The sequence below is a fragment of the Ursus americanus genome, chromosome 25 (genome assembly GCF_024610735.1).
Source record: "Ursus americanus isolate L20-20 chromosome 25, mUrsAme1.1.p, whole genome shotgun sequence".
Lineage (NCBI taxonomy): Eukaryota > Metazoa > Chordata > Mammalia > Carnivora > Ursidae > Ursus > Ursus americanus.
Genome location: NC_142151.1, coordinates 23,094,488 through 23,119,389, shown reverse-complemented (window position 1 = coordinate 23,119,389; position 24,902 = coordinate 23,094,488). Strand labels below are relative to the sequence as shown.

Genomic DNA, 24,902 nt, shown 5'->3' with positions numbered 1-24,902 from the left:
GCACTGTAAGCACAGTGGCTAGAGCTCACAGTACTTTCAGGGGCCAATAAAAATGTTTTGATTTCTTTTAAAATTAAAAAAAAAACAAGTAAACTTTTAAGTTGAAGAAAATTTTTTTAATATTTAATACTAATATATTTGTTTTTACACCAGTGGAGTCTTATAATTTAAAATAATCTGATTCTGATTATTTTATGGAGGAAGGTGTTTATGAAGGCAAAAATTCTTAGAGCCCAGGGAAGTTATGATGTGGGCCAGGTAGTGGGTAAAACACAGAAGACTGTTTTAAAAAAATTTTACAAAGATGCCTTTTATACAGAGCTCCTACCACTTCCCTTCTTTCTCCTCGCCAGTTCTCCTACTCAGTCTTTTTACATTCGATGTTTTGTCATCCTGGGTCTGATTTTGAAATGTCATTCTTATTTGCAGGTCACTTTGTTTTAATCCTTTAGTAGCTTGAATTGTGATATTGACCAACTGATCCCAATATTTATCTACTCCCTAATTCAAAGATCAAGTTACTTTTTGCTCTCGGTAATAAAATGTAGCAGTTATACATATAGGTGGAGATTTTTGTTAATTCTATTTAGTAAAAGTATGAGACAAAAACAAGTTAATAAAAAGTGAAACACACACAAAAATATGTTTATTTAGTAATACTTTTCTTTCATACTTTTTAAATTCTTTTTTATGTGTTGGGTAGTTCATTCAGCCATAATGAAACAAAAGCTGACATCAAAAAGAAGACTCTGATTATTTGTAATTGAGGTGCTTTTAGTTTAATATATGAGGTATACATAAACATTTAGTTTCTTTAAATATTTACCTCAAAAATATTGTTTATATTTTTTTGATGAAAAATATGTGCCTTCATAGTTTTATCATTTAAAAAAGTGACTGTAGTCTCTTCATCTAATTTTGAATAGTTAAGTATTTTTGTTACATTCAAATAGCTACCAGATTTCCATGGTAGATAAGGGGATTTTTATATGATCCCTGTAATTATAAAGAGATTTCCTGAGTGAGTGAAGTGCCTCATTTATGCACCTCTACTGAAAGGAAAAAAAAGAAAAAAGAAAAAAATATATCGTAATAAATTTTACATGAGGAGCAATAGTGAAAAATTTGAGAGATCAGTACAACCAGAAGTCATAGCTAAGAAATAGCAAACACAGCAAAACCACTGGGGATGGTGCAAATCCAATTTAGAATAAAATTTAGCACCAAGTTCTGTTTTCATGTCCTGTCTACATAGTTAAGGGAAAAAATAGGTTGAATAGTTACTGGGAGTGTGATAAGAACCGCAGACCATGTAGCTTAGCTACAAATAGCCTCAGAGGCAGTGTTGAGTTATACAAGGGGAATCTACGTTGATTTTCTGGTATGTAAAAGTAGTTTGAAATGTTGCATTTTTTAATTTTAAAAGTTATATGTAAAGTTTTAAATATATGCATGAATTCAGTATTATCTTTTCATTTTCATTACTCCTTACGATATGCACTATTCCATGCTTTCTTGTCTGGAAGTAGAATGGGTACAAAGTTTGTATGTGTTGGAGAAATGAGTTAAGCATTTGAAAGGTCTCTATATTTATAATAGAGAGTAAAAAAAAAAATCTAACCTTTGGTATAGGAAAAAAGTTTGGAAGTCAGGTATAATCCTCTCTTACAGGCTTCTGCCCCACACCCTATCTCCATAATATTCTAGTTTGAAATATAGGTGGTTTCTCAATACTGCATTAAATCTATGAGAAATAGTTCAACTTTCCTTTTACTTATGGCATAGACTTCTTATACTCTTTTCTTTTTCCTTTTATTTTCAATAACTTTTTTTCTCTTAATTATCTGTCTTATTCCAAACATCTTCTATATTTAACCTTTACCTCAGTCCTCTCTTTCTAATACTGTCTGCATCCTAGGTATATCATGAGAACCAGTGTGATAGGAGAAAGTTATCACAAAGGCGGAAGTCATGTTTCACCTAAATCTTAAATGCCTTATTTTTCAGTGTAATGACAGGGGAAAGAAATCATTTCAATTAAACCAACATTTATAGAATATCTTCTATGTATAAAATATATTAGCTGCAAACATGAAAAGGGCACATTTTTATCCTCTGGGAACTTACAGTCTGGTGGAGAAAATGGATATACAGATAAATCTGTTTAAGGCTTTGGTAATATTATGGTGAGAGTTACCAATGAGGGGTTTATGGTATGCTATGGGAATTTATGAAGGAAGAAGAGCATTTTCTGACTGAGGGAGAAGAGCAGATTTCTAAGCAAATGGTTCTAGAGCAGTGCTACTCCAAATGTGTCTTGTGCCTCCCTTCATTAAGTCTTGTCATGAAAAGAATACCAGCTGAACTAAACAGGGTGCCTAGTGATAAAAGCGATTTCCGTTCTGGGGCAGCTTCTTGTCTTGTTGCAGACTGATGCTTTTAGGACCACTCCTCAAGAAGACCGTGGCACACATCCAATATATATGTGCAAGTTACAATAAATCAGAAATGAGTGGGATCAATTTCAAAAGTGGGACAGTAGAATGGTTCCTGGAGAGGATTGAGTGAGAGGGTGAAAGTGAAGAAAAGTTTCCTTAAAGATAATTCAGCTGAGTCTTGAAGGATAGGTATGATTTGAAAATGCAAGGGAAGGAGATAGTCTAAGTAGACTGAAGGAAAGGAGCTCAATAAGGAACAGATCTTCTGGGTATGGTTGTGAAAATTATGTTGCATACAAATGGTACTGCTATTTGTATCTGTTCACAGAATTTCTAGGTATGTGTGTGAAACCCTAAGCAACTTAGTTGATTTGACTAGAGCATGCCTTTAAGAAGTCTCCATTTTACTGATATGGATACTAAAATGGAGAGAATAAAATAAAGTCACACAGCCAGTGAGAATGGGCTCTAAAGGTAGATTAAGGCCAGATTGTAAGGGGCCTTGAATGCTATCAGAAGTTAGGAGTTTATAATCTGTAATTGTTGGGGAACCATGAAAGGTTGTGGAGGCAAAAATGACCTTATAAAAATCCTATGTCATGAAATAAATATTAATTCATTATTCAGATAAATCTTTAGACTTATCTTAGAAAAAAAGTTAAAAATATTAATTCTGGTCTGCTTCTGGACCAGATCCATGGAACCAAAATTGAACCAGGGTTCAATCTCAGATGGAGTAAAAATAAGGGGAGATGGGTGTCCTGTTTTAGAAAAACCTTCAAATATTTTGGCTGGTAATTGGCTTGTTTCTAGTTTAGAGAAACATATAAAGTGCTAACTAAGTTCTGTGAAACAATACCAAACAGTTTTTGGGGGGAGGGGGTCTGTTCTGTAACCCAGGATTGGGTAATACAGGTATTCCCACAAAAAAAAAAGGTGAGTAGGTTTTGTGAAGAGTATGAGAAATGACCAGGAGTATCTATATTTAATTTCCTTGCTCAAATATGAAAAAATTTTTTTCACTTGCTTCAGAATACTTCTAATATGTTTTCTTCCCAGCCTTGACATTATTTATTCTGCCAGGCCAGTCAGAATGTGGCAAAGTCAGATGAATAATTAAGCGTTTTAGAGGGATCAACAAAAAGGAATATTAATTGTCTTGTTCCTAGAAATACTAAGTAGAGCCATGAAATAGAACACTTCACTGAAAGCAGAAAGGCAAAATATGAAAGCTGATTAAACCAGCTAAAACAGTCAAAGTTTTAACATATTTTAACATATTTGTTGAAAATTTGTTAAAAATATATATTATTATACATGTATATATATGTAAAATACATATGTATTAGCAATGAAAGCCATACTTTTATATTAACTGTATGTTTGTATGTAGAATTTTTTTTTAACTGTCTCTTTTGTTATTTACACCCAGCTAGAGCTTAATTTACAGATCTGCTTTTCACAGTAAGAGGTATTACTGTCCATTTAGTGGTGGCATAGTGCCTGGAAAAACCTATTTCTTTCTATAGGGACAGACTTAGACCATTTAATCCATTTCATTGGTGGCAAATAATACAAATGCCTAGTTTATCTTACTGTAAATCCAGGTATCTTTTTTATGTGGATTATGAAAAGAAAGATAGAATGATAAAGGGTTTTAGAATGAACAGGTTGTAGATAGGACAATTATCTGATGTGTTTTCGTATATTTACCACTCACAGACCTATAGAACTTAAAACCTGGCATTAGATCTTAGCATTCGTTGAGTCCACATCTCTCATTTTGACATAGAAAAATTAAAATTCATAGAGGTTAAGAAATTTGCTTAAGATAAAAATTAATGATTCTTACTTTAATCCTATGTGACTGTGAGAATGTTGGTGCCACTTTAAGGAAAGAAAACAGAAGTGAGCCAGTGTGGGGGACAGAATTCTGAGTTCACATTTGTATATGTTGGGTTTGAGGTACTGAGATATTCAGATAGAAAACCAACTGTTGGAAATATGGGATTGAAACCTCTTTGCCAAGAGATGGGAATGTGAACATTACCTGCCTAGACACAAGATTTTAAATTGTGAATTTAAGAAGAATCACTTACTCCACAAATATTTGTTGACAATTTACAGTCCCCCAAGGAAGTAAATCTAAGCTGAATTTTAAAGCTTGCAGTTATCTTGAAAGAGGAAGGGAAGATATTAAGGAGAACAGGGCCTGGGGGAAAGCAAGGAGTTAAATTATGGTTGTATCACTGAAGTGGGGTAGAGAGTAAGGATAAGGAAGTTTGTGTTTCATCCAAAGGAGTTATAAATTTTTCTGGAAAGCTAGGTGCAGGCAGCTGAGAGATCTTCAACACACAGTGTCAAGATCATTTTCCTAAGAGAGTTTAGAAAGAGAAGTAGGAACTTACCATGGTTATTGAATACGCTTTAGAGGATTTAAGATCAAAACAGGCAATGCCTGGGATAAGAACGAATAGCAGATGGTGGGCCATCAGAAAGCTAAGGAAAGAACTATTCAGTAGTTTCAAATAGTCTGAAGAAGTCATGAAAGATACTAGATTTCACTATTAGAAGATTATTGAATTCCCTCCAGGACAGAGTATGCTTTTCAAAAAGTAGGCACATGGTTAACAAATTTTGTATGCCTGCTTCATTCGTGTGTGTGTGTGTGTGTGTGTGTGTGTGTGTGTGTGTGTGTGTGTGTGTCTTGGGGGAAGTAGGGGGTTGTTTAAAATGTTATGAGTTTGACAAAGCTGCTTAATTTTCATTTGGAAATACATGTCAAGGAAATTGAAATGTAAGATGTAGCTAATTAAAAATAGTAGAGAAAACTGAGTATGTTAATAAAGTACATTATGAAACCAAACAGGCATATTAGAAATATCCTATGAGATAGATGACAGATACAGAGATAAAACAAGCTTTGACTAGAAAATTAGATCAATGTTAGTACAATTAGAACACTTAGGTGTTTTCAGTCTGATGAAAACCTGTGTAGCAAAATGGCTAAAAGCAAATTTGAAGATTCGGGGAGATGGGTTCAAAATATTTACTGCACTTGCATGGTATATGCTGAGTTTCATGGCTTCACTCAGTTTCTATGTGTGTAAAAACAGTGACAGTAATACCTGCTTCATAGGTCTCTTAGGAAGGATCATAGCCTATTAAAAGCCCTAATACAATGATTGGCACATTATTAAATTTAATAAATGATGCTTTTATTATTTTGATAAGACTATGCCCTCAGGTTCTAAATGAAATTGGAGGTTAATTATAACAAATAAAGAACATTGTAATACAAATACATTAAAGGAAAGAATTGTCCTCATACACACTGCAATCAGGGTGGTATATAAGGTGGCCATACAAAAACTCACAATTACTCAAATTGTCAAGTTTTAGAATTGACACCCAAGTGAAAGTGTTGAAAGCTTCATCATTTAGGTCATTTCAAACTAGATTCTACCACACTGAAGAAATCCTGTGGTCAAATTCTTATCCTTTCCACTAGTTGCATAGTTTTTCCGTGCACAGACCTGCTTTTGACTTCCCTGTTACCATGCACAAAGCTGCTATTCACTTCCAGAAAAATTGGTAACTCTGTGGAATTGGATAAGAATTTGGCCTACAATGAGTGATTTGAATGAATGAATTTGGAATTGGCAAAAAAATATAAACATGTGCCACATTTACTTGGTACATTCATGTCTCAAGAGAACTCAGGTAGCACGTAAATTCTGCGTCAAGAGCCAGAGATTTTCAGCAAGAACCAATTACAAAAATCACCCTAAATCTTCCCCAAATATTTTTGTCATATTCAAAGAACAAGGCAAAAATGTCATATTTAATTACTCCTTCTTAGAACGTAAAAGTCTAAAGAGTATCTCCGAATAAAGTCATAGATAGCACCTACTATTTACAATGCTGCTCTCAGAAGACAGGATTAATAGTCATGGTATAGGCTAATTTAACATATGGGCATTTATTAACTTTTTTTAAATTTACTGCTTTTTAGACCAGCCTTAATTGGCTGAATGGATACCTGACTACTTGCAAATTAAATGTTATTTTTTGCTTTTTGTAGGTACACACCCAGGATGTGTAGGGTGGCCCACTTGTGTGTTGGCATTAAGTTGGAGGCAGTCTGAACCATCTATTTTCAGTAGTAGACAGATTTCTTCTCTTGATATTATTGCTCATGCAATTTTCAGTACCAGAGACATTGGACCTTTAAAAGGGAAGAGATGTTACATTTTTGACAGCTTCTGCCTTCCACCGACTGAAACAATAAAAATAAACATGAAGCTGTCGGAATGGCCTCTGCATATAATGTCATTTGCATGTGATTTCCTTTGCTTCTCTAGATAATTGAATTTATTCAGGGAATTTATTTTTTAAATGTGTAGTCTCTGTGAATGGAAACATCTTAACTAAAGACAACCCTTTTATTTCCTCTTAATGAAATATATACATGTATGTGTATACTTCTGTTAGAACCAAGGGAATAGAAGAAAAATAATGGAAACACCAAAGATGTACCATAAAAAATTAAAGAGATGAAGTGTGATTCTTGTAACCAAATATTCTTTGTGTTCATCCCTGTCTATGTTCAAGGTCTCTAGGTGCTCAATAGGAGCTTTTAAATTATTTTTTCTCTTTTTGATGTCACTAAGTATAATGAATGGATAGCATAGGACATTTGTAAGAAGCCTCTGCATCTGTACCATCTCAGAGCTGGTAAGCATAGCAATATCCATTTGGTTCCCATCCTGATACTCAGTCTTGGTATATGTATTTCAGACTTAAAGAGAATGACTATTTAACTTGAGCTTCATTAGTCAAACAATGTAGCTTTGTAACACAAATAAAGCTTATATTCCCCTTCTTTGGGGTATATAAAGAATACATGCCTTTACATTGGATTGGCATTTTTGTGGGTTATTGAGCACCAAGCCAGAATCACTTTGAGATAGCAGCAATATCTAAGGATACTCCGAAGTCAGGAATTCAAATAGAATTGTGGAAGAGAGTGCATCTGCCCCAAATCTGAATATTGCATCTCCTCTCTGTTCTCCATAGGATTTAATATAACCTAAATACAATTTCACTTTTTATACATATATCCCAATAAATTCCCTTGAAAGTAATTTATTAATGGGGAAAAAACACCATCACCTCCTATTTACCCCTGTGATCACGATTCAGTAAAGCACTCAGGGCAGGAGGTTTCTGCAGAACTTTTTTGATGTTGATAATTTTCCTTCCCCCCCCCCCCATTCTGACTCTAACATCTATATGGCAAGAGTTTTAGGGTTCAGCATATAGCACTAAGAACTCAATATTTAAAAGCTTATTCATTATAAAGAAGGGAAAGAGGTGTCAGTTTCTAATGTTCTCCTTTATTTTTACAGTGTTATCCTTTCTTCATCTTTTAGCCTTATTTCCCAGAATACTCCAAATCCTTTATTCTGGCAGTTTTTTTCTAGAATCTTCTCATTTTCCAGGTTCTCTGTTTTGCATATTCTATAAGCGTTTGTTGTTATTTCCATGTATGGATTTTTCTTTACAAAACATCTTTCATCCTTCAAATTCTAATTATAAATAACTATAAAGTTTCAAAAATTTACATGGTAAACCTGAGTCACTGTAAGAGAAGATGATACCCACTTAGAACTGTCAGTTTTAGACATACGTGAAGAGGGCTTGGCCGTTTGCTCTTTTCTCTCTCGGAAGATACTTTCTGAGGGCTATTTACTAAAACGTGTTTAACCATTCACTGGAAATAAATGGTTCATAAGTCATTATTTTACAATCTTTATTTCTTTATCTGTTTCGTGTATTTTGAGGCTCATCTATATATGAATGTTCCACATACAAATTTAAAGATCTCAAACAATAAACTCTTCATTTGAATCCTGAGGGAGGGTGTGTGGCACCTGTTATTTACAGCGCTGGAGCCAGAAATTAAGGCTAACGCTCAAGTTATAGACTAATTTAATTATGTAGATTTATTAATTTTTAGATATATTGATTATATTTTAATAATCATCTCTATTGGCTATCCATTCTATTTTTGTCTATATCATAATCATTATTTCAGCCTCCCAAACAAGAACTGTGTTTATCCTTGACTGTTTCCTCCTTATTTTCAAGTTATCTAATCCTATCATTACTTGCTTCAAATTGTTTCTAAGATTTGATGGTTCTTTCAGTTCTCATGGCTACAATCTAATGGAAGGCTTTTTATAATCACATATGTGGCATGGTAATGGTTTCCTATTCAGTGGAGATCTTTACTTTCTCTTCTACCTAATTCATTCTCCACACCACTGCTAATCTTCTTAACAACCTACTTTAAGAGAATCACCCAATATGGAATCCAGAGTAGTTCTCCAGTTCCTGTCAGGTCAAATGTAAACAATTCTATTTGACTTTCATAGCCCTTCATAAAATGATGATGCCTTCTGAATGATGCCTCTGGGAGTACCCTGTCTTTTCCTCTCTACCTACTTTTGTAGGCTTAGACCGAAAGACTATGTATACATAAAGATTTAATAAATTGAGTAATTAACTCAATATGTATTTATTAGACCCAAATAATAGAATCGAGGTACATGGTGAATAATCAGACATATTTCCTGCCTTTGGGGTATAGAAAAAAAATTAAATAAGTGATTCCAAAGCCGTGTACTAATACTATGATGAAGAAATTTCCACCTTCCTTTGATTTTCAGGGTTCTGTCTTCTTTAAAGTTTTCCTGCATGTGTAATTTGCTACTATACAATTTAGTTATGATTACTGGTTGTTTCTTGTGTATTTAAATGCCTCTCAAATTTAAACTCTTTGAGGAGAGAAAACCAGCCTTATTTTTTCATACCTGCGGCATCTCTTACAGCACCTGAATTAGTGGAGGAAGGCAGTATAACTTCATAATGACTAGCATGGATCTTAAAGTTACATAATCTTGGTCTTAATTCTTCAATTTACCATTTCCTACTATTACTTCGGGTGAATTACTCATAGGAGCGTAATATCCTCATCTGTTAAACAGAAATATCAATCTTCATGGAATTTCTCTGAGAATTGTAAAAGATATGTCCATAAAACTTTCAGAACAGTGTCTTTAAGAACTCCAGAACTGGTAGCTATATTTTTACTGAAAACATTAGTGAATTTCAACAGATTTTGTATATTTGGTCAGGAGTCTGCCTAATAGTTTAGAAATATTTTTAAAAGTCTTCACAACTATAAGACTAACATGACAAAATTTATATATATAGCATTACTCATATAAACTGTATGAAAATAATCTTTGCAGAGAACCCAGGGTTTTACGTAAAGAATGCCAGTATCTCAGTGATTGTGTGTGCTACAAGATGGTCTTTCTATGCCCACTAAGACAGGCTCAGGAAATTCTGTTTTATACTATGAATAAATAGTTTGGCTAGCTAGGAAATCTTATGAGTATGTAGACTGCTTAATGCTTTATCTTTATTTTGGAATGAGAACTGAAGCTTGTGCTTCTTTTATCTCAAATCACTGCTTAAGGTCAACTCATGCTAAAGGTCCCTTTCAAAGAAAAAGTGTTACTTTTGCTGTAAACATAGAGCTTTATTGAGAGTCTTAATGAGTATAGAAAAATGGGCCTTAGCTCTTTTTGTTGTTGTTGTTTAATAGGAAAATGGGATTAATCTAATGACATGACAGAATTAACTGACATTGGACTATGAAATCAGCCTGATTTAGTGAGGAGATGTACTGGTGAGGGACTCTATTCAAGATGGTGCTAGAGTATAGAGGAGGGAAACTAGCAAAAATGGAGAGTTAGCTCCTAATCTATCTTTCCTCATATTACCTTTGTTGCTGTTTTGTATTTATAGTGTAAAGGAACCTAAAGATTTGTTTGCAGGAGAATCTGATAGCGCTAATGTTCTCATGAAGAAAGAAAAATCTTGATATGTCTATCTTGCAAGAAGAAAGAGAAATATGGAAAAAAGTAGAAATATGGCATAATAAGTAATTGGTGTCATGTATTTATGAAAAATAATTCATTACTCTAATTCTTTTCAGACTTTGACTTTAAAAAGTTTTATTTCATAATGAGGAGTAATTGAACATTCATTCTTTGATCATTTCCCTGAGTTATCACTTTGTAGAGAACCATGAAACTGTGAAATTTGAAAATTGAATATGCAACAGAGATAAAAGTGCACTAATGTCACATGACATTTTGTGGACTACTTTTTTTTTTTTCCTTAAAATAAAGTTTGTATGAGCTTATCTTTAAAAATGGGCCACCTTAAAAATAGTTTAAATTAATCTTTAAGAAATTGATTCTATGAATGCAATTTTAGTAGAAAGAACTATGAAATTACTTGAATGTGCAAATATGTTATTGTTGATGTTTTTGTTGTTGTTGGTTTGGTGGCTAGGTGTGCAAAAGGGCATGTCTCTTGTTAATGTCTTCTTCACGTTCCTAGTAAAGAGACTGGCTTTTTCTATATTTTTATGTATTCTGTGTTTTGTTCCTGATTATATCCTAATATAATGCCTGGAGCATACTTATTTTAAAAAACACTTATATATAGTTCTTGTCATGTCCCAGTTACCATTTTTATGAGTTTTATAATTTATAATATATATACTAACTCATATGGTCTCCTAATTCCTATAACTCACTATTTTGTAACTTGTAATCCACTAATGACTCATTAAGATAGATAATAGTCCCCATTTTATAGATGAGGAAACTGAGGCACAGAAAGATTAGATAACTTGCCAAGGGTCACATCACTAGTTAATGGTGGAACCCAGATTTGAACCAAAGCTATTTGGCTTGATTCTCTGTGCTTAGATGCCAACATCATTAACTGCTTCACAAGTTAGCATATAAAACATTTTTATTACATGAATGAAAGAGAAAATTGAGTGAATGAAATAATATTTAATTTTTAGTAAGTATTTTCATCACTGTGAAATTCTAGATATCAGTGAAATTATCTAATAGCCCATATGAATTACTTATCACTTATTAACCCCTTTTATAGATCTGGAAACTGAGGTTTGGAGAATTTAGATAACTTGCCAAGGTTGTATAGTTAGTAAATGACAAAGTCTGAATTTGAACCCAAACAGCCTGACTCCTGGCTGTAGTTTGCTTAACTACTGCTTTCTGTGGCTTTGCTGACATCATATTTCACTTACCACTGAATATGTAGTCAGTTCCCAATTATAAATGATGCTAGCAAACACTTAGCTTATTAATTTTACCAGGTGTCTGCTCTGTGTAAGAAACTGTGTTCATTGCTCTGTGGGATAAAAAGGAGTCATTTCCTAAACAGATCACAATTTGAAGATTCCTCACGTTTCATTTCTTCCTTCAGACTCAGAGTGAATAGGCATTTAGTCAAGTTTATTAACAACTATTGTAAGGATGTTCTGGAGGCTTCTTAGGAAAATGATAGATGAATTATTGTACATAATTAGTGGCTAGTTACAATGAATTTTTTCCCTTTATTTCTTAAAATAGTATTATATGATTCACAATTCTACTGTTAAATGGAAGTGTTTTGATATGTAGCCTAATTCTTATTTAGAAACATCTTATGGTTGACCTTTGAGCCCTCAGGGAAGAGATCATCAAATGTCTTAAAGTGTACTTGCTGGATTGTTTAAACACAAGTAAGACAACAGCACAGAATCATCATCAGGAAGATAATGAGGCTGTCACAGCACAAAATGTTCTTTGTTTTTACAGGTTCTATTAGTTAATGTATCAGAATTCTCTAAATGCCACTTTTGCTTATTAAGTGGTTTTGAGAGCACATGAAAACATACAGTTTATTCTTGAATGCAGCATTTCTGAGATTCTTGGTAAATGTGATTCTGAAGGAGTATTTAAAAAAAAACAACCATTAGACACTTCTGCCAATGTAACATCCAGATGCAAATGAAGATATTTTCCAAAACTGGTTTTCCTATTTGTACAGTCTCTTATTGAATCAGAAAATTTGCCCTTAAATTTTGGTTTTACTCACTGGAATTAAATGAGATGGCAAATATGATATTGGTTTAAAAAACAACAAAGGAAGCCTACTATTATTGTGTTATTTTTATATTATAAATCAGATTTAACTATTAATAAATTCAAACCACATTTTCTAGTACATTTCTTAAAACAATCTATTTCCACAATGTAATTTTGACATAAATCTCAGATTTTCTAATGCATATAGTTGGTAGGAAATCAGTAAACATAAGCTTGTTTCAACATGGGCTGAAATGACTTAAAAAATTAAGTCAACGTCATTTCCCCCCAAAATGTATTGGTCATTCTTACCCCTAGGTGTTTGCTGACTCTTCTCCCTGCCCTCCATCCCCACCTGCCTCCCCCATGCAATATGCTACTTTTCAGCTCTATTCTCAAAACCATTAAGTTCCATCACTTTTGTGATGGCTCTCTTCACCACTGCAGGTTTTCGTCATCTCCCTCTTTCATCATCTCCTCTAGGAAAACTCTTACAGTTTTTCCTGTACCAATAGTTCACAAACTATCGGTCTCCCCTTGAAGCTTTGTTAAATCACATCATTGGGCTTCACCCTCTGAGTTTCTGATCCAGAAAGTCTGGGGTGAGGCCCGAGAAAAATGTATGAAGTATTCTCAGGTGATGTCAGTGATATTGGCTCACAGACCACCATTTGAGAATCATATTTATATAAATCACCTGTGTTGTATTGTTTAGTCCCAGGTGAATACATTTAAAGATAAAATGTGCTTTTAAATGTTTATTTAGTTTTCTGATCAATAATTAAATATGAACCTAAGCTAACATTTCATCTCAGTGCTTGGCAAAAAAAGGCAAACCAAGTTAGACTTTTGTTGAATTTCCATCCTATTGCACAGGGAAAGAATCTTTAAAAGATTCCATATTTTTAGGCTTTGAAGAAACATCAAACAGCTTTCACTTCTTCTATTTGCACTGTCCAAAATACATAAAAAATCTTTGAAATATGGACTAGATCCTATATTTGAAATATAATGGAGCCATTTTTATAAAATAATAATCTTTTGCCTAAACTTGATGAGGCCTGTTACTATTTAAAATATTAGATCAGCCCCAAGAGTAGGTTGTGTCTGCATTACAGAGACCTTTGAACTTTAAGCTTTCTGCAGTATTCTTTAAAAATTAGAACTAAGCAGGACATGGAATATAGAACTTTCCATAGATTATAGAGCAAAAAGAAGCTAATACCTATTTGAGTAATTTAGAATTTCTACCTATTTTTAAAATTGTGATGATTTAACGATTTTAAGATTTGAGAGTAATAATTTTCAGGGAATTTCAGTATCTCATAAAATGTTGAAATGTGTAAAATATAAGCATTCCTTAAAAACTGACCTTGGATTCATAAGACTAGCATCTTATGGTCACAACCCCCTAGGGAAGCTTCAAGAAAGTGTGTGTGTGTGTGTGTGTGTGTGTGTGTGTGTGTGTGTGTGTATATATATATATATATATATATATATATATATATATATAGCTTGCTGGTCACTGGGTAGATTTATGAACTACTCATCTAATATCTGGAATTCCAATTAGTCTAATATCTTGTACTTACTTAAACATTAAGAATTGTTGATCTTATAAAATTCAGTACATTTTACAAAGGTATTATCAGTGGCTTTTTCCAGTATAGAAAGATGAGAAGTTCTGATAAGCTCTGTCGCTGTAGGTTAACTATGAAAATAGCCCGAACAAAAGTGCCTCTGTCAATTTTCGTTTTGTGAACTCCTGGACTTAAGTATACATCAGGCAGCTTTTTTTTTTTTTTAAGCAAAGTTTAGAAAAGATTTTAAATTGGATAGCTTTAACACCAGCAGTAATCACAAGTATAACAGACAGCCTTCAGAGATCTCTTTGTAAGTGCTTACTTTTGTTTTATAGGTCTCGGGAACTGACCATATCCTGTTCCCAGAATACTGAATTTGATCATATTAACCAAAGAAAGACTTAGTGTTCTCTATTGAGCTTTTTTAAGGGTTGGTTTTTGCCTCAGCATATCCTTCATATGTTTACATTCTGTTTTCAGGAAAATTCATAGTTGAAAATTGAACTGGTATGCTTTTTTAAAGTGGTAATATTCATTTATAAAAGTTAGCAATATGTTCTGCTTTCCATTTCAAATATGTGTGCATTATCACAAGGTGATTACTGAGTAAGAAGACAGTGATTGCCATTAGTAATGCATTGTCTTCCTCGATGTGTTTATTATTCTTTAAAGTAAAATTAAAATACTAATTTCTTTCTAAATGCTTATTGTGGGAACACTGTAAGTTTAATTTATTAACATATATATCTTTAGCTAAGTTTATCTGAATAAAGCATCAATGAAATCTATAGCTTGAGGCTCTTTTTGCAAGTATTAACTGGTCATCTTAAAATCATCTAATTGTATATATTGATGAGTTTATAGTACAGTTCTGGGAAGATACGCATTTTGATCAGAGCTTCTTAACCTGGAATCTATGGTTTATAAAGGTTCGTAGGGGATTTCATGGAGGAAGTTCACATTTGGAACTATGAAGGTAGAAAATCAACTCTCTAAAACTGTATATGTAATTGTGTGGGCAGTTGCATGGGTGTGTGTCTGCCTGTATGCTTGTGCCTATGTGTTTGGGATAACTATCAAAGGATCTAGAATCCAAAAGGATTCCTGGTTTAGGGTATCATGCAGAACTTCCTATGAAAAATTACCAAAACCAATAACACTTTAAAAAAATTGAGTTTTTACACAATCATCATTATTGTTTTCTAATACTAAATGAAATTTGGAATCTCCTAACTTGACAGAGTAGATTACATGTAGTGCAATTTAGTTTCAAAAGAAACATTTGTGGGGTGCCTGGATGGCTCAGTCGTTAAGCGTCTGCCTTTGGCTCAGGGCGCGATCCTAGGGTCCTGGGATGGAGCCCCGCATCGGGCTCCCTGCTCTACTGGGAGCCTGCTTCTTCCTCTCCCACTCCCCCTGCTTGTGTTCCCTCTCTCGCTGGCTGTGTCTCTCTCTGTCAAATAAATAAAATCCTTAAAAAAAAAAAGTACAAAAGAAACATTTGTGATAAAATATATTTTTTACCCATTTATTAAAGAATTTAAGGAATGACCAAATAATACAGCTTTTTTGAATTGAGATATGACATATAATATTTTATTAGTTTCAGTTGTACAATGTAATGTCTCAATATTTATTATATATAATGTGAAATGATCACAGTAAGTCCTGTTAACATCCATCACCACACATAGTGACAAAGCTAATTTTTTTTCTTGTGATGAGAACTTTCTAGATCTACTTTCTTAACAACTTTCAGATACACAAACAGTATTTTTAATGGTAGTCACCATGCTGCACATCACATATCCAGGACCTATTTATTTTATAACTGGACATTTGCCCACCTTTTCCTATTTCAGCCAAATAATATGGCTTTCAAGATATTTTTCAAACTTTGTTTTGCCTTGCCCATTTGATAGTTAGAGAAACAGTGCATTATTAGAAGAATGTGATCATCTTAAAACTTGTTCAGCACTAAAGCACTTTATGTATGTATCTGTAGTTCATGATATGCTACCTCTGTGCAATACCAAGATTCATGAACTTGCATTAGTGAGAATCTAGTTAAAGATAGTCCAAACTTTTTGCACTACTTTTTTTTCTAAGTTCAAAACTTTGTTGTATTAGAAAGGATGCTAGAGATGCCCACACATTTTATAAAGATAGACTAAGGAGCACCTGGCTGACTCAGTGTGGAATGTGCGATGTACAACCCTTGATCTCAGGGTTGTGGGTTTGAGGCCCATATTGAGTGTAGAGATTGCTTAAAAATAAAATCTTTAAAATAAGAAAAGATAGATTAAAAAATCATAAATGACTGAGCATCATTATTTTGAATAGTCACTTAGAGATCAAATCTATGTGTTTGGTTTAGATAATTATTTCAATTTTAAGGATCTTTACTTTTAATATGGCATAAACCAGTGGATATTTAGATGTAGACAGCTTTATAAGTCTAGAATATATTTGGATTAGTTAATTGCAATGAATTTATATACCTTTTTCCTTTAGGAGTTGGACATATTGGGGCAAAACCATCTCATTTTCATAATTACTAAGCAGATGACAGTATATCTTGTTCACCCATAATATTGACATAGACATACTTAGGTATTTGTTGTTGTTGTTGTCAAGATTTTATTTATTTATTTGAGAGAGAGAGAGAGCTCAAGCTAGGGGAGAGGGAGAAGCAGAATCTCTGCTGAGTAGGGAGCCTGATGCAGGGCTCAATCCCAGGACCCTGGGATCACAACTGAGCTGAAGGCAGACGCTTAACTGACTGAACCACCCAGGTTGTTGTTTTTAAAGAGAGGTGAGATTAGCACTGTGGTTCAGGGCTCTGGTGCCCAACAGGTTGCAGTTGATTATCTACTCTTTTATTAATCATACAATCTCAGGCATTTTCTTCACTCCATGTCCCTCAGTTTCTCCAGCTACGAAGTGCAAATCATAAGTAGGCTTGCCAGGAGAATTAACAGAATTAATGCGTATAGCACACTTTAAACAGTGCCTGACAAAAAGTAAATATTCAGTAAATATTGGCTATTATTCTTACCAATTATAGTTGGATAGACAGACTATTAAATGTAATGTTCTTGCTACCTCGTATTAATTTAACTTAAGTTTATAGGACTGAAAAGTAAATATGGTAATGTATTTCTAGAGGCCAGAAGTCAAGGATGAAATGTCATTTGGACAATGAAAGGAACATATATTTCTGGTTGAGTCTCATATAACCTCTTTTTTCAAATGAATTAATTCTCCTTAATCACCATGTTACCTAAAGTAAAACTTGAATATTGATGTTGAAATATGTCTCTCAAAGTGCTCATAGCAAAGTGCTATATTTAGAATGAATTAACAAGAATGCATTTTTTTGTTTCAATTTTTAATTTAAACTCTAGTTAGTTAGCATATAGTGCAATAGTAGTTTCAGGAGTAGAATTTAATGATTCATCACTTATATATAACACTTTATCACAAGTGCCCTCCTTAATACCCATCACCCATTTAGCAGCCCCCCCCCCCAGCAACCTTCAGTTTGTTCTGTATAGTAGAGAGTTCATTTTATGGTTTGCCTTTCTCTCCCCCCCCCATGTTCATCTGTTTCATTTCTTAAATTCTACATATCAGTGAAATCATATGGTGTTTGTCTTTCTCTGACGTATTTTGCTTAGCATAATGTACTCTAACTCCATCCACTTCATTGCAAATGGCAAGATTTCATTCTTTTTGATGGCTGAGTAATATTCCATTTTATATATCTACCACATCTTCTTTATCCATTCATTAGTTGATGGACATTTGGGCTCTTTCCATAGTTCCATAGTTTGGCTATTGTTGATAATGCTGCTATAAACATTGGGGTGCATGTGCCCCTTGACTCAGTATTTTTGTATTCTTTGGGTAAATACCTGGTAGTGCAATTGCTGGGTCATAGGGTAGTTCTATTTTTTAACTTTTTGAAGAACCTCCATACTGTTTTCCAGAGTGGCTTCTCCCAGTTTAAGAATTCATTTTTTAAAAAGTTACTTAAATAAAGATAGATACACTAGGCAGATCCTTTCCTTTGTGTTATGGTTGCAAAGGTGACAAAGGGGGAAAGGATTAAGTAAAACTTTTTCAACTGTAACAAAGGAAGATTACCAATTTTGTTCTAGAAGTTTAGAACCTTTTTTTATCATTAGACCTTAGAAATCAAATATCAGAGGTGTGAGAGCTCTATGGCAAAATACTGAAGCTTGCCTTTAGCATTCACAAAAACTTGATGAAATATATTTTGCTGGTTTGGACCACTAATACTTCTGGTAGTAGACTCTCTGGATGTTCACCTACCAGCAAGTGAAGATTATTGTAGATATGGTAAATGTAATCCCAGGGAAGAAACTGAAAACTGTAGGACTCTCTTGACTGAAGACTGTGCCAGCGCTCTTTAACAAGCTCTTCACCATGCAAATGAACAATGGAGTCCCACACTGGAACATCTGTTAACTACATAAACCTGTTAAAGAGATTAACAATGCTAGAGGCTGAAATGTAATCAGACAGGTGAAATAGCGATAAGATACAATATTTGTGCATGAAATTGCAGTGATAATTAATTTTTAATACTGTTGTGGTAACTGAGTTTAGAATACATGTGAAATGATGTTAAACTCTTTAAAATATGTCCTTGTCTTTTGCAAGGTGTAGAAAATTAGAGACATGCAAGATGGGATGTTATTTTATCTTACTTGATTTTGAAATATTTTCTGATATTTTAATAGATGTGGTTGTGTACAATTTGGGTGTCTTTCCCTCTCCTGAAGATGCTGTAGAAAGATATATGTAATTTCCAATTATGGAAAATGAAGTTCAGCTGCCATATTTTTGTTTGTTAAGTTTCTCATCATATAATATGAAAACAGAGTAGTATAGAATAGAAATGTTCAAAGTGAAGCTAACATTGGGTTTTTCTGCTTTGACCCTGGAAATAGTGAGAAGAAAGATCTGTGGAAAATGAATAAAGAGATTTTGCTATATTCTGGTTTGAACATGAAACTGAGCTAATGTGTATTATGGGCCATTCATAAAAACATTCCTTAGTTTACTGAATGGATTTGTGATTGCTCTTGTCAGGGATGTGTGTGTGCGTGTGTGTGTGTGTGTTTATGGGTTTGCTTGTATTTATGTGTGGGTTTTAAATAAATAATTCTAGAAGTGTACCTTCACTTAGCCTGCAGGGGTTTGTAATGATTACATTATGCATATTTATTTCTAAATCCAAGTACATTATAAGCTAAGATTCATCTTTGAATGTATTGTCTCAGAATATTCATTCAAGACATAGTAATGTTTTTTGCATATTCTGTAATGTTTATAAGAAATGGAAACCATTTTGGGTGTAGAATTATAATTTTGAAGATTCTGTTTGCACACATTTTTTACTTTGACTTTTTCCACATTGCTTAGCGCCACCCAACAAAATGACACTTGCACCATAGCTAATGTCCTTGTATTCACTATTATCCACTAACAAAAAATCATATGAACAGATTATGATTATGTTTATGTTGACATCTCTATTTTTAAAAATTAAAATGACAGTTTTATCAAGTATTTTTAGTGTATTTTTAAACTAGTCAAATATATTAGAAATAATCTTAAAAACATTAGCTATCAAATCAGTGTGATCTGGCATTAGGAGATCCTATGAACACATCTTAGAGAAGAAATGTATAAACAGGGATATAACCTATTATCCTGAATATTAGATGTGCATACATTCAATATATTTTGATGGAAACTTTTAATACTGTAGAATTAAGAAATAGAGAGAGACTAACTTCCCTAAAGATCTTAGGATACAATTTTATTTATTTTTTAAAGATTTTATTTATTTATTTACTTTTTTGTGAAAGAGCTTGAGGGAGAACACAGGCATGGGGGGGAGGGGCAGAGGGAGAAGCAGACTCTCCGTCGAGCAGGGAACCTGATACAGGACTCAATCCCAGGACTCTGGAATCATGAGCCGAAGGCAGGTAGGTGCTTAATCAACTGAGCCACCCAGGCACCCAGGATACAATTTTATTTTTAAAAAGAGATCTGCTTTGTGGGAAGTCAAAGAATTATGGAAGTAAGAGATTATAAAAATAAAACCTTTAAGTAAGAAAATTATTTTTTTTTTATCATTTCAGTATCACTCCTTTCACAGATGCCTGAAAAATCAATTTAGTGCCTTTTATACAAAGGATACCCCAAATTTTAGATGGCTAGAGTTAGTTGAGAAATTATGGGGAAAATAATGACAAAAAGAACACCACATGTGTGTTTAAATTTTAGAATTATATTATAAATTCTTTTCATACACATATGCAATTATGAAGAGGGAAAGATTGCAAGAAACTTTATTTTATAGGGCATGTGAGGTTTAAAGTGCAAAATCTGGAAGAATATTGACAGAAACAATGCTTGGGGTAATGGATGGAATTGGAAATATCTTTGGCATAAGCAGAAATAAACTTTCAATATTCCTATCTGATGTCAAAATAACCTGTGTGGCTGATGCTTTCTTAAAAGCATGAGAGGGAGGTGGAGAACTAAAAACGGACCCTGCTTTAATTAGGAGCAACCATCAAGAAGAGGCAGCTATTTAAAATGAAAAGTGAAGTGCATAATGTTACTTGTTTAAATATTACAATATCATGAGCAAGTTTAAGCCAGATGACTGGTGCATTTAATGTCCATAGGAAAATCTAAGACTTTCAAAGAAAAGCAGAAGAATACATCTGATCGATATAGGCTTTGTATAAGGCTTCATTGCCATTTGTTCTCAGTCTAATGGAGAGAGTCTCCATATTTTTATTTCTTCTATGAATTGATCTTTGACTCACTCTGTGCCAGCCTGTAAAGTTAATGCATTCTTTCTTTTTTAAATTCCTTTATTTATCTTTCTCTTGCAGAGTGACATTTCACTTTTTCATGTTTTAGCTAAATAAGCCACATCAGCAATTAAAAAAAAAATTCACTGAATTTTAAATGATTTTTTTCCTTTGCTTTCTTTTCAGGAAGTTGATGGCAATAAAGTTATGTCTTCATTTGCCCCACACAACTCATCTACCTCACCTCAGAAGGCAGAAGAAGGTGGGAGGCAGAGTGGTGAGTCCTTGTCGAGCACGGCCCTAGGAACTCCCGAACGGCGCAAAGGCAGCTTAGCTGACGTTGTTGACACCTTGAAGCAGAGGAAAATGGAAGAGCTCATCAAAAATGAGCCAGAAGGTAAAGGCTAGAAAAGGGAACGAAATGGTTGCCATCTCCTGATTTTAATAGTCGGATTTTAACTTCTAGTTCTATTCTTTGACTTACACTCAAAGTTAAATTGGACAAAATGGAAACCTAATGCTATGAAGTTGGATAGATTTTTTTTTTCAGAAACATTTCAATATGTCTGTCCCGATTTTTTTAATCATTAATTTCTGTAGTGATGTCTTCCTCATTTTCACACATGGGTAAGTTGTGGTTGAGTAAAACTTAAGGATTCAAGAATAGAATGTGAAAGCGGAGCCCAAAATAGGCACCACCTACATCCCAAATATCTGCAGGCTAGTTTGTTCATCTCCAGTTTTTGTCCCCAAGGCCATTTGACAACTTTATTAAATTGTGTAACTTTATTTATACATGAATGCATCTTGCGCTACCTAAATTCGGTCTGTTTCTTGTATAGTCCAAAATTAATATGGTTAGGCCTATTCTATATTTAAAAATTATTGATTCTCTAATTCTGTTAGCCATGTGAAGTTCCCATTTTGTTTGACTGTCAGGATGCCTTTTAAGATTTCATCTTCTAAACCTCTTCAGTAGTTACTGATAGTAGTCTATAGGTAACATGCACATGAAATACTGTTAAAAGCAAAGCAAACAAACAGGGGCGCCTGGGTGGCTCAGTTGGTTAAGCGTCTGCCTTGGGCTCAGGTCATGATCCTCAGGGTCCTGGAATCCAGCCCCATATCGGGCTCTCTACTCAGCAGGGAGTCAGCTTCTCCCTCTCCCTCTGTGCTCTTTCTCTGTCTCAAATAAATAAATAAAAATATTTTAAAAAATAAAGAAAACAACTGATGCCAATTATAGAATGTGTGCATAACTGATAGTCACCCTTTATGTTACAGATGTTTCCTACTTCCTACTTAAACCTGTATTCTTCCTAAGTTTGGATGCCACATTGCACATAAGAACATGCCTCCTATTTAAAAGTCAGATGAAAATTTAAAACAAACAAACAAAAAATAGTGACATAAAAAGACATATTTTACACCAAAAATGTACTGCATCTATACTATGTAATACTGGGTTGGGCTCATTTCTAGTCTGTTGTTAGGACACTAGCAAATTATGAGTATATATGGCACAAAATGTATGTTAACCAGTATATTTGGGAGTCATATGGTAATTAAATATTTCTGGGTCCCTACCAGATGCATAGCTGGGACATGGATTTTAGTTATAATTTATGTAATTCACATGATCTTACAGTTGGAAAGAATTTTAGAGATAATCTAGTCAGCCAAAGACTTTTGGCTTCCATCCACGTGGAGATAAAAATGGGGTTTTGAGGAGGACCTAGACAATTTTTTTAATGTGCTGGAATTCTTCTTGATATTAAAAATACTATCTTCTTATTTAAGAATTGTTTAAAAAACCATAAAAATTGAAAGGAAAATAAAAATTGCTTAAATTTGTAGCTTTCTGATATAGCAACTCTTAACCTTATGATGCATTTCTTTCTTGTCTACATATTCTGTTCATTTTGCATGATTAATTTTATGCTTTTAAAATTATTTTGTATCTTTTATATTGTCATACATTATCGTTAGCTAGAGTCCACAGTTTATTCATATTTCATTAGTCTTCACCAAGTGTGCTTTTCTGTTCTAGGATGCCATCAACGATAACATGCTACATTTAGTGGCCATGTCTCCTTGGGTTCCCTTTGGCTGTGACAATTTCTCAGACTGTTTTTGTTTCCGATAACCTTGAAAGTTTTGAGAAATATTGTTCAGGTATATTGTAGAATGTCCCTCTATTGGGATTTATCTGATGGTTTTCTCTTGACTAAACTGGGGTTATAGGTTTGGGGAGGAAGATCACGAGGTTAAAGTACCTTTTTGTCACATCATATCAAGGGTACATACTTTCTATATGATTTATGAATTTGATGTTGACCTTGGTCACCTGGCTGGTACAGTGTTTGTCAGGGTTCTCCACTGTAAAGTTACTCCCTGCCCCCTTTCCATACCATACTCTTTGGAAGGAAGGTGCTGTGTGCAACCCACATTTAAGGAGTAGGGAGTTATGTTCACCCTCCTTTAAAGTAGAGTTTCTACATAATTTATTTGGAATTCTGCATGGGAGATTTATCTCTTCTCCATCATTTATTAATTTATTCAATCATATATTTATATCAGTATGGACAGCATGGATATTTTATACTTTGACTTATAAACCAATTCTTTATTTTGTTGCTCAAATTGTTTCAGCTTAGGCCATTGGAAGCTCTTCCTATTGTCTTCTGTGTCATTTTGACATACCACTGTGATTGTGGGTAATTTGTTCCTGAGCACTTCTTACTTTCTGGCAGTGTAAGGTGCCGTAGACTCGTGTTGTGTATTTCGTGCTCCGGTTCAAGTATCAGTCATTTCTCTAAGAAATCCTGGTTCATTTTATTGGAGAATGGTATTAGAAAGCTAGATATGGATACAAGGTGTGTTCTTTGCTCATAAGGCATCATTTCTTTTAGGACCTCTTACCTGACAAAATGAAGAAATATATGTGTGTGCTAACTTATATACATACATATCTATAAATATTTCTATGTCTAATTGTCTATATATTAAGCTAAAAATGAGTTCTTACTACTGTCTGCAACTGTAATCTATTTCCGCATGGATCATTCCAGCCTCATTCCTTGTTGATGTGTACATTCCCATCCCAACTGTGAGTAACCTAGATCGAACCATCCGCCATCCATCTACTTATTGTTCAATTCTAGTGTCTATGTATAATAGTATCAGAATTATTAACTGATAATACCATGGGAAACATCTTTATCAATAGGGTATAGTACTTGCGTGGAGTTCTTTTTGCCTTTAGTTTTACAGATTCCATTCTTTTCCAAAATTACTTAGGGAATTTTTCCTCCGCCCTATTCAGTGAGATTTTTCCATACATTTGTAATATGATCAAATTATTTCTGTAGTTTTTTCTGGTATCTCTCAGAGTACCAAATTATCTTATAGAATCTTCTTACATAAGGGTTCAAACTACATGTTGTACATTTCTACATTTTTGGACAAATGCATATTGCCACTTATCCACCATTGCAGTATCATTCAGAACAGTTGTTTGATAACCTTTAAAATCCCCTGTGCTTCATTTACTCATCCCTCCTCCTTCCCTAGAATTCCAGGCAATCGTTGATCTTTCTACTATCTCTGTAGTTTTGCCTTTTCCAGAATGTCATAACATTAGCATCATACAGTATGTAGTCTTTCAAACTGGCTTCTTTAACATATCAATGTGCATTTAAGTTTCCTTCATGTCTCTTCATGGCTCATGTTTTTTAGTACTGAATAAAATCCCATTGTATGAAGGTATCACAGTTTGTTTATCCATTCAGCTATCAAAGGACATCTTAGTTGTTTCACATTTTTGGCTATTAAGAATAAAGCTTTTATGGGGCGCCTGGGTGGCTCAGTCGTTAAGCGTCTGCCTTCGGCTCAGGGCATGATCCTGGAGTTCTGGGATCGAGCCCCACGTCAGGCTCTTCCGCTAGGAGCCTGCTTCTTTCTCTCCCACTCCTCCTGCTTGTGTTCCCT

At 33.9% G+C, this 24,902-nt stretch overlaps 1 protein-coding gene across 19 annotated transcripts in view; it reads left to right on the top strand.

The window, feature by feature from the left end:
* The window catches only part of SOX5 (SRY-box transcription factor 5), a 963,841-nt gene that overhangs the window by 647,666 nt on the left and 291,273 nt on the right, over positions 1-24,902 (top strand). For all 19 annotated transcript variants that reach the window (XM_045811725.2, XM_045811726.2, XM_045811732.2 and 16 more), the window contains one exon: positions 21,099-21,309. In XM_045811725.2, coding sequence (XP_045667681.1) covers positions 21,099-21,309 — 211 coding nt within the window. The remainder of the gene's footprint in view (positions 1-21,098; positions 21,310-24,902) is intronic.